This window comes from Stegastes partitus, unplaced genomic scaffold (assembly GCF_000690725.1).
Source record: "Stegastes partitus isolate 25-593 unplaced genomic scaffold, Stegastes_partitus-1.0.2 Scaffold326, whole genome shotgun sequence".
Taxonomy (NCBI): Eukaryota; Metazoa; Chordata; class Actinopteri; family Pomacentridae; genus Stegastes; species Stegastes partitus.
The window spans coordinates 358524-369378 of NW_007578057.1; the positions used below are offsets into that span (position 1 = coordinate 358524).

A 10855-nucleotide genomic window follows, 5' to 3' on the forward strand; every position below is an offset into this window, starting at 1 on the left:
ACGCATCATTTGGAAGTTTTGAATGAATAGACCCACCTGATCGTAGCGCGGCGGTCATCATCCGTGCGTGACAGCACTAACCTCGATGGAAATATGAATGATCCAGCTGATCTACTTATCATCTGTACCCTCCTGTCCTCTGTGTCACGTGAGCAAACAAAATCCTCTCCTTTGAAAAGCACTTTGTATGACCCACAACGAGTCACGCCAAGAGTTGGGTGGTCATCGCAAAGTGATGATGTGGAATGTGGTAAAATGTTGAATGCCAAGTCTCTCACACGTGGAAAGTACCTTTTTTTGTGTGTCTTTAGATCTTGGAGGCATTAGACTCAATTAACATGCTAATTATACTTTGTTCTGTATCTGTTTTATGTATTTCAGTTACCACCCACTGTAATTAATCATTTTTTTACCCAGCCATGAGAAATAAAATCTGAACCAACTTACTATTTTAAATCAGATTTCATGTAAAATCTGTACATAAACCTGTAACTACAAATCTTTGTGTTTTCCTTAGAACGAGGCCTTTATATCTAAAGTGCTTCCTCATCCGTACGGTGGCCCAGAATGGACAAATCTCGCTCTAGAGAGAACCTTTCTTGTTTGTATGTTTAAGCGGCAGTAGCTTTGCCTCTATTCTTGGAGCATGTTCACCATGTTGCAGTCTCCAACCTCGCCACTAGATGTCACTAACGTCTACACACAGGCCCTTTTAATGTGTTTTCAAACAGTTTCCCACAAGTGTTATTTTTGTGTACAGTAGATTTCTAAAGTAGTCAAAAGGTTGTGCACTTGCTTGCTACGCATTACATGGTAGGATTGATGCCACCTTCATGTGTGCGTATGAAATATTAAACTCATGCAGCAGACAGTTAACTCAGCACAAAAAGTGCAAACAGGAGGAAACAGCTAGCCCGCCTCTGTCAGGAGGTTAACAACAAAAAAACATCTACCAGCTGGTACGTGCAGCATCTTGTTTATTTAATCAGTACAAAAACCAGAGGGATGAAAATTTTATGCTGCGGTGTCACAAGAGGTTTATGTAGCAAGCAAAGCCCAACCTGGCCAGCTGCTGGCTGTAGCTTCATGGAAACTGCTCACATGTTTGAGTGGTGTCGACGTAGACCTGAGCCATGAAACGATAAGGTGTACCAGGGATAGACACTTTATCAATAGCAATAAGTCACTTCAGTTTTATGTTCCATTGTTTCACTTTATTGCTCAACGAAATATCTTTTTTTTTCTCACCTTTATTAAAAACAAGCCAATAAAAATGATCAATACCTGTCAACATCGACAGAAATAAAACCTTTAATGTGTGATAATTCTTTAAGCTGCATCGGCCAGCCTGATATCTTTGTTGTCATCAGCAAGAAAACAAATACAGGAACACAAATGAGGGTATTAATCTATTAGTTAAAGAACTTTGATAGTATAACATATCTGAGCCAGGGTTAAGAATCTCAACGTAAAAAAAATTAAGTTCAATTGAATACTGACTCCTCCTCAGTAGACATTCTCTGAAACATCTTTGGTGTGTTCGGTAGTAAGTGCAGTCTTCAGTAGTATTAGGTAAGAGTTAAATATCAAAGCTGACATGTTTTGTTTTTTTGCTATTTGCCTTTTAGCGTTCCCACTGCTCAGCTTGTAGTCTCCAGGCAGAGAGACAGAGGAGTCGTTTGAGATGCAACCTGCAGGAGGGTGAAATCCTCATCCTTGTCCACTAGGGGGAGGTAGTGGATTTTCATAGTCTTGTCAGAGCTGGAGTCGGTTCCAGCCGCTGTGAAAGACCTACAGAAACGTGTCTTTCTGTGGTAGCTGGTGGGTGCTCATCCCCCATTGTAAGACCTCAGCAGGTGGCAGTGATATGCTCTGATGTGTTCAGCAATATAGCAACTAATGAAAGGCACTGCGGTGTACAAATATAACAAATGTTGCCTGTCTTTAATCATTTCTTACATGACAGAACAACACTGACAGGTCTTGCGTTTGGGCGTGTTGACTCCCTCTGCTTTACTAGGTGAAGGTGAGATGTGCAGCGTTGTGTCACCTTCCTCTGCCTGGACTTTAACTCCAGCTCCGTTTTCATCCAGGGGAATGTCTTGAAATGCTTCTTTCCGGGCGTCCTGCTCTTCTACCTGGTTTAACGGTGACTGAAGTGGAGCAGGCGGTTCGGGTTCTAAGACGTGCTCCTCTCCGTCCTCCGTGATGAGCACTCGTTCCACGGTGATCTCGCCTTCGTGGTCCTCTTGGCCGCTTGTAGCGTCGGCGTATCCCAGGAACATAAGTGTGACCGGACCGTCCTCCAACTTTTGATCTTCTATGTTGTCTACTTCCTCCGCATCCACTTGAACCACCATCAAGGTTTCATCATCTGCGTTCCCCACAGCCACGGCACACTTCTCTATTCTCAGCTCGGCTTCCTCGTGGTCGCTTGTGGAGCTGTCCGACTGCTCGTTGTCCTCCTCTGACACGTCAGCGACAGACGGGACTTTTTCATCCAGATCACTGTTGACGTCTACAGTGTCCGTCTTCGTCTCGTCCGGGTTCGGCACGACCGTGACCTCGTCCAGCAGCACTTTCATCCCGACCCCATCGATGACGTTCAAGATCTGGCCGAGCTCTTCGGGCGAGGGTTGACCTACTGACCCGCCGACGGCGTGGATGCTCTTCCTGCCGTCATCAAAGACGGTGGTGGCCTTTGGGACGCCAGCCGGTGCAGACACGGGGGACACTGACCTGACGACGGTGGCGCCAGTCTTGGGGTCTCGCTCTACCTGCACCGCCAACATTCCCAGAACTGCAACCACACAAGAGACAAAGAAAGCTGAATAAAATAAAACACTAGAGGCGATACATCTCTAAGGGCCAGATTATGGATAGGTATAATTAAATTCTGCACAGTTCTGGTCAGATCAGGTTCTTATTTTGGTCTAATGAAACTTGCCCTTTAATGTGTCACAGGCCTGGAGGTAATTAAGAGGTGAGAGATTCAAAGGTTAATGCCAGGTCAGAGGGAGAGCTTTATGTAACTAATATGAGCTGACACAACAGAAATTATAGGGGCACAACGAGAAAAATGCAGCAGCTCTTTTGTTTTTTGTTGTTTTTTCTCCACACAGCCCTCCAGTGGGCATAAAAAATTAACAAACAGAAATAACAAGTGGGCTAAATATAACATTGGTCTCAGGCCATTCACTGCATTCCCATCGTTAAATTGTACCCTGTGGGCTGAACTTGGACGGAGCAGCATTAAATAAAAGGGGGCATCGTTTGCAGGAGATGAGCAGACGGACTAATACAAATAACCGAGGAAGGGCTTTTGCATAAATTTCTCTTCATAAATGTGTGGAATTATCAGCTGTAAACATTTTGATCCGTGTTTCGGTGATAGCATGAGTACTTGAGGGGATAGAATTTTTCAGTACGACTTAACACGAAATACTGAACCTCTACAAATTTATTTACAAAGTCCACTTCACCTGATCGGCCATCTTGCCCACTTTCATGAAACGTCCTTTGTGCCATTTGTGACGATGGTCCACGGTTTCTTTATTCACTAAAGAAAAAAACAGAAATGCTGAACATGGTGTATAGAGTAACTGTTACCATGAGAATAAAAGGATTTTTGTGATATTCGATCAACAGCAGAGAACAGATTGGGGAGTGGTGTCCTGCAAAGCTCTCTCTTGGGGTTCTGTTGATGGCTGGTTTGCTAATTATAGCAATGGCAGCAATTTTTACAAGAGCTGCCCCCTGATCGACCTTTTCAGGCTTTCTGTTTCCATCGCCGTCTAGGATCTGACGGCATCCACCACAGCGTTAACTCTGAGTGCATCTACTAAAAATAGCATGGAAGGAACATGGGAGGTTTGTTATGTTAGCCCATATGTTGGAATTCAGGTTACTGATGGCAAAGTTAGAGAGGAGAAGACTGCTACCCAACAAAAATGGTTGTCATCTCCAAGTTAAACCAATCAACACCCATTCAGAAGTTTTTCAGGGCCAATCAGAAGTACCTGGAGTAGGTACGTGTCTGTGAAGATTCTCAGTCATCCAGGTCATGGTTATTCTGGTAGATTAATGGTAGCAACTGGACTTGCTTGAGTTCCTTGAAGACGTTCCACCTCTCATCCAAGAGGCTTCATCAGTTCTGACTGACTAGTTGGGAGTTCCACATACTGATATCTTTAAGGAGCCATTAACACCTGAGTTTCGGTTTAAATTGGAGGTTTGCTGCTCCTCCCCCTCGTTATGTGAGTCGTTAGTGCTTCCCCCTGCCACAATAGGGTTTGTTAGGGTCTTTTGTGGCTAGGTGTGGATGTGGTTTCATCTTCCTGGGGAGAGTTCTAAAGACTGAATTGTAAACAGGTGATGCCTCAGACCTCCACCTCTGTTGAGGGATGGTCTTTCCAGTTAGATGGCTTTTTTCACCCCTCTTCTCAAACCGTCTGTCCACCCTGGCCAAAATCTGTATTAAATCTGAAGTAGTTTCATGATTTAGAACTTGCAAAACGGTTTGGTTTGTCCGACGATGGCCCACATATTCCTGCAGTAGACAATGTCCTTGTGTTGCGGTAAGGGAGTCTATGTTTGAAGAAGTTCAAGTAGTTACTTGAAATTTATGCATAACCGCATTAAGGATGCAATTTGAAAGTAAATTCAGAGTTACCCAATTACCTCACTGACCACGTAGTTGGAGCTACATTTACGAAATCATCAAACGGCTCTGACAACTATTAGCCACTAGGTGTCTCTGTAGACAAACAGCTGCTATGGGCTGCTTGGTGAGAAAACAAGAAGGGCATCTCCTGGAAATCAAAAAGGAGTTGTTTGGATGTTTAATTTGTGTGTTATTGTTGTTGTTCTAGAGCTAAACTCTAGAAAACAAGCTCAGTCATCTCATGTGAAATGAATGAATGAGTTAATAGCATCAGGTGAAATGATAATTCGAAATCTTATTTTTCCTTAAATTGAGGCAAGAAAATCACCAGTGTGTTTTTTCTTTATTTACTGAGCAACCCATCTGTGACACACTTAAGTTGGTGATGTATCAGATGCCTTCTGTCTTATATCAAAGCTGTCTGTCTGGTTAGACCCTCACACCCTTCTTACTCTTGTTTCCATCCCAACGTCTCTGTAGCTTCAGCCACAAAGTGGAGATCAGCAGCTAAGACGAGTTGGGATAAATCTGTGCGATAATGGTGCTCTTGTACAGCCGACAGAAGTCACATGCATTAGGAATGTAAGTAATGTGGTTACAGTCGGAGCAGAGCTGCTCCTCATCCATGACTCCATTCTGTCACGCTGATTTAAATTATTATTCTTCAGGCAAAGACTTAGTTATGGTAAATTATCATCTGCCAAGAAAGAATAGATTCAAGGCAGGGATAGTGACGAGAGTGACAAAGTGGAGACAGAAGCTGATGGTGAGCTAATGACGGCTTCCTTACCTTGTACGTCCTTGTCTTCTCCAGCCTGTGGGTTAAGAAAAAGAGACAGTTTAAAGTGCTCTCCATGGTCAGACACTTAAAGCAGACACTGAGTCTGCAACTTTAAACTCGCGCCTCCCCTCCTTCCCCGAGCCGTCTGCAGTTCGTGCCCTGCCATAAATATTTCACAGACATCATCAGAGAAGTGTTGAACCAAGCTTAGTCTCATCATCTTAAGGGACGCTGAGATTATTTTGCCCAGCAACCGTTTCAGGCCCGCTGTCGGTAGCCAGCGGGAGACGGAGCTAAAAGCGGGCTGCGAAGTAAAGCATTTGGTGGAGGTTAGAGTTCATGGAATATAATGCATTTACTTTATGTATGAAAAAAAAATACACACCTGATATATGCAGGTCAGTGTAATGAATACAAGTTGACTGTAAGCGTGTAATTGTCAGAACAAGCATGTTGTTATCATTGTTGGCCTAAATTTATTGGATTTAATTCACTCTGCGGCTCCACAGAACCATGTTTTTCCGTCATGGTACACAATCCAAAGCACTCGCGTCCGTGCTTGTGCTGCTTGGATGATTACAAACCATGCATTGCACAGGACTTTCTATCTGAACTTCATCCAGAAGTGTCTATATGTTCAAGGTTGTGGTGACTTTGTGTGCACGTCGTCTTTATTACTGTACTCTAGAAACATCTGCCTGTCTGTGTGTGCAGCTGTACGTTTGATGGAGGACGTGTTACCTTCTTTAAAGACCTCTTTTCTGGCGACAGCTGTCTCCTCTGTCTCGTCCTCTGGCGTCTTTTGACTTCTGGTTTGTTCCCTGACGCACACATACACACATGGCCACAGACAGCATATGCATCAACACAAAAAGAAGCACATTAGAGCTCATGATATAAATGATTCAGAGCAGTGGACCAGGAAAAAGGAGACATTGTGAGTTGTGTGTGTTCACGTCCTAGACCTAGGCTATAATCCATTACATCAGCTGTCACATGGCTGCCTTCTATCTGACCTCATCACGGTTCACAGCGAAGTGTATCTGTGACAAAACCACTGTAGCCCCGCTTCGGGGCAATTATTCACAGCTTTGGAAACGGATGTGTTTTTTGGGCGCATACGTGTTGGTTTGCATGGCAGCGGAATATAGATTAAATTGCTGCCATTTTGGATCTGGCTGAGGATGAGTAAGGCCAGCAGGCTGCCGCTGTTGCCTGAGAGCGACAGTGAAAAGGTGTCACAGCTCGGCGCCACAGCCCTGAGACCCAGACAGCTTGCTCGATGCAATCTGTCACCCGTGCCAAGCCATAGCCTGAAACCTGACAACACCTATTTTCAAACACTTTCAGCCAAAAACTAGCTCTTCTAGCTTTAATACCGGAGTGGCTCCTCTCTATTTGCAGACGGTTGCTTTAGTAGTTTGACATTTAGCAAAATTCCTGCTCTTTTGCCACGAGCCAGATATGAAGCTTGATGCAATTTTCATGCCTCTACAGCAAGCTACAAACAACAGCTGGCTTGTTTAGCTTAATGTGGACGTGTTATGGTACAGCATTAAATTGTAGATGAAAGACGGGCGTAGCCTGTGGTTCTGGAAAGTAAAGCCAACCTGGACGACTTGTATTCTTTCTAACAGCCAGCAGGGGGCGACGCCTCTAGTTGCATCAAGAAGTCCGACTGCAGAGAAGACTTTGAGAAAATGAGCCTAATTTCTACTTGATTTGTTACCTCAATAAACATTTTACTAATAAGTTTGTGGTCTCAGTTGCTACTTTTAAGTCAGTTTCACTCCAGAAGGATGTTCATTTTGTAAATTATGGTGCAGTTTAGAGGAAAATGAGCAGAAACTGCAGGAACTTTTGGGGCAGCCTCAACCTTTGAGTGTGTTCCGACCACAAGGGTAAAGAGAGAAAAAGTTTCTACTCATGGGTAGATACCCCTGACCAGCTCTGAATCATGCAGGTTAGGTTGGCTACATCCATCTTTTAATTACCTCCTACGGGTTCAGCACAAACCACCTCCAAAAAACCACAACGTTCACTCTGACACTTTCGAGATGTCGGTGGGTATGTTTCGATCTCTTTTGGCCGCCGGCTGTCTGACTTCAAACTAACTGTACAAACGTGAGAGCAGCGTTGATCTTTCTAACATCACACAAAGATTTTTACAAAACTAAATTATGAATAAACAACACATCTAAAAGCAGAATCTGCCAGCGTTTCCGTGTTTGTAGGACAGATTGGTTTAAGTCCCCGGACAGAGTTGAGACGCTGTGCCAAGTGTCGATGGTGGGTGAGTCCAGGAAAAAACAAATATGTAGTTAAACTGGAGAATACGGTGGGCTCCTTTGGTTGAAAATAGGAAAAACAGACAAATTTCTGCCTCGCATGTAGCTGCCAAAAAGATGAAGGGAGGCGTTGTTGTGTCTTCGGGCTAATCTCATTTAGCTGCAGCGGGGATGCTGTGCCCCTGCCGCTAGCGGTGCACATGCCCGAGGCAGCGGGTGGTTGGAGATGTGTTGCACACTGTTTGTGTGGGAGGCTGTTACAGTGTGAATGATGCAGCGCGGGGCTACTGGCGGCATGGATAATGTAGGTTTTTATGTGTTGTTTATTTTCAAAAGCGCCTATCCTGCAGGGAACAGTGAAGTAGTTAATGGTATGCATGGAGGCTCAGTGAGCAGAATCCCCATCCAGCACTAACATTATGTCCTCTTTCGACTTCACCACGGCCCCTCCTGCAGCTTGTTGTTTTCAGAGCAGAACAAAACTGAGTTCCTCTCTGGTTCTGATTCAGGAAATCTCTACGATTTCTGCGCATCAATTATAAGATGGAGCCGAAAACAAATCAGAACCGCAATGAAGGCCAAGTGACCCCACCCAGGACTTCCGAGCTAGACGTCATCCAGCAAGCAGCTCAGCTTGGCAGTCACAAGGGATGACATGACATGAGGGTGGGTCAGTTTTTAACATGAAGCAGCTGGAAAAAGGGAAGATCTGTGGATCCCTGCATCAGTTTTTACTGCATTTACAAAGAAGGGGTCACTAATAAAGGAATAAGTCCACATTTTGTGAAATATGCAGAGAGTCAGCTGAGAAGATAGATGTCTTTGTCATATCTTTATGGTAAATACGAAGCTACAGAGCTATTTAATTGTTACTTCAGGTAGTAATAAAGTTAGATAAACTATCATTACAGATGAGCAGGATTTTCAGTGTTCAGGAAATCAGAAATTCAGGGGATTAAAAGGTATAAAAACAAAACACAGAATATTTGGAGTGATGTACATTATTTATCCAGTGGCTATTTTAAAGGGTCAGTTCACCCAAATTACAACTAAAGCAACAGTTTTCTCAGGAACCACTAGAGGTAGCTGTCATAGAACGTATGTAGAGAAGAACAAACCATCACCAGTAGAGTTCCTGAAGAGCAGTGGTGGTGGCCGTTGCCGTCCTAGCCTGACTTCTTTTAACTCTCAGCTAATCTAAAAATGAGAGTCGAGCAGGATTGGAGCAGAGGCAAACATCTCTGGGCTGTTCAGCCACCTGTCACTCAAAGCAGCCATGCCCTTAATTATGCATAACTTTAAGCCTTAGTACTGTTTAACCGGATGAGTTATATAAAAGTTCACCTCTGTGCAGCTGAATGGGCGAAACATGTTTATTGCTACTGTAATATGGTATCTATCCATACAGATAGATGCACTTTTCCCAAAGCCATTTCATTAACATGGATGCTTTTTTCGAAAATAAATCCAGATACATGCAGTTAAACATCACAGGTAAATTAGCTTCAACTCTGTTGCTGTTGCAGTGTATTTGGTACCAACAGAATTCATGATATTTTTGGGATATCTATTACAAAATGTCAGAAAATAAAAGGTCAAATGCTATCATCAATATATATAATACATTATATATGCAATCTATGTTTTGGTACATTTATATTTCCCTCATTGAAAGACTTAAATCACACTTTCAGGTTGACTGTAAGATGATTTCTTGTCATATTGTATTTAAAAGATATTAGTAGCACTTGTGATGAACTAAAGTTTTGAAGCCTCGAGTTTAGACTTTAGCCGTTGTTATCTTGGCCTTTTAAAAACCTGACCTAATGAGCAAATGGTGGATTTGACTGAGAACTCGAGGACATTACTCTCAACAGTAAGTCACAAGGTAGCCACATCTATGCTATTTTATTGTCTTTTCTGCTCTAAATTGGATCGTAATTTGCTAAATTAATATCTAGACGCATTGAAGGAGATTTAAAACTCGGGATTGTGACCATAAACTCATGAGGAATGTGAGTCGTTTCCTCATCGCCTTCTGTTCGTTCTGATTTCTTTTTGCAACGACAAGAGTCGCCCCCTGCTGGGTGTTTGAAAGAATGCAAGTTTTAGCCACTTCTGCATTGGCTTCACATAGACCTGGAGGAAATGTTAGTCTTTTCTATAAAGCTGATGTTTCCTTTACAAAGTTCTTTTCAGCAAAACCTGGGGTAGACAGTAGGATGAGGACAAGACACTAGCATTATTATCCTGCCCTGTCCGACCTGTAGGTGAGATAGATCCAGACCTGTTTGTGGGCTGTCTTCCTCCCCTCCTCCACGCTCTCCCTCCTCAGCTTCTCCTCTTCTTCCTGCTGTCGACGCCTCTCCTGGTGACAAGAGAGAAGAAGAACAAAAGTCAAGTCGTGGAAAGAGAAAAGTTTGAAAGCAAACTGAAGCCCTGTTAGAGAGCTACAATTCTACACAGATGATAAAACTTCTGTGTTTTAGATGCTTTGGAATGCTCACGGCACCTCAGGCACTTTAGTTCAATAGAGGATTTGTACTCAGTCCCAACTCTGATCACTTTCCTGCTGCAGCTATAACAGAAAAACGTAAATAAAGCAGCAGACTATCTGATCCGACTGTACAAAGTGTTGCTATCATGTGAGGATTCACACCGGTTGCAACACACATCTTATCACTACTTACCCCTCACATAGTCTTCTTGTTAGTTCGCTCTAAACAGCAAAATGCCTTGAAACTTGAATAAATCCCCCCAAAAGAAGGCAGGTTGCTGTGAACTGAAACGACCACAGCTGCTGTTATTTCTTCCACCGACACCAGAGAGAACTTGATCCGAGAACACTGTACATATGGCCTCTGGTTACACCCGCTTTTTAATATCATTCTGTGGTAACACCCCTTTGCTGTCATGGTCCCCAAAGACAAGGACTTCTTCTGTGTGAAAATAGGACTGCTGAGAGAGCCAGACGGAGAGAGAGGAGAGAGAGAGGAGAGAGGGGGGATATTTTTAGGAGACGTGACCGACAGATTAAAGTGTGGCGATACAGCTGGGCACAGTGCAGGGACGCCGAAAGAAATAGTTCAGTGACACAGCGCGTTGTGTGCATGCTGACGCTGT

The 10855-nt window shown here is 43.6% G+C and overlaps 1 protein-coding gene across 2 annotated transcripts; it reads right to left on the reverse strand.

Moving 5' to 3' along the window:
- Nucleotides 1-960: 960 nt before the first annotated feature.
- LOC103358691 (uncharacterized) lies at nt 961-10584 on the reverse strand. 2 transcript variants are annotated; one of them, XM_008283754.1, is made up of 6 exons: nt 10423-10584; nt 10020-10100; nt 6186-6265; nt 5454-5478; nt 3483-3559; nt 961-2800 (listed from the first exon to the last, which is right to left on the reverse strand). In XM_008283754.1, exons 5-6 carry the CDS (start codon nt 3526-3528, stop codon nt 1956-1958), a joined length of 891 nt encoding a protein of 296 aa, XP_008281976.1. In that variant the 5' UTR covers nt 3529-3559; nt 5454-5478; nt 6186-6265; nt 10020-10100; nt 10423-10584; the 3' UTR covers nt 961-1955. The 2 variants fall into 2 exon arrangements, with proteins under 2 accessions (XP_008281976.1, XP_008281975.1); XM_008283753.1 differs by having other exon boundaries at nt 9987-10100.
- Between the last annotated feature and the right edge of the window lie 271 nt (nt 10585-10855).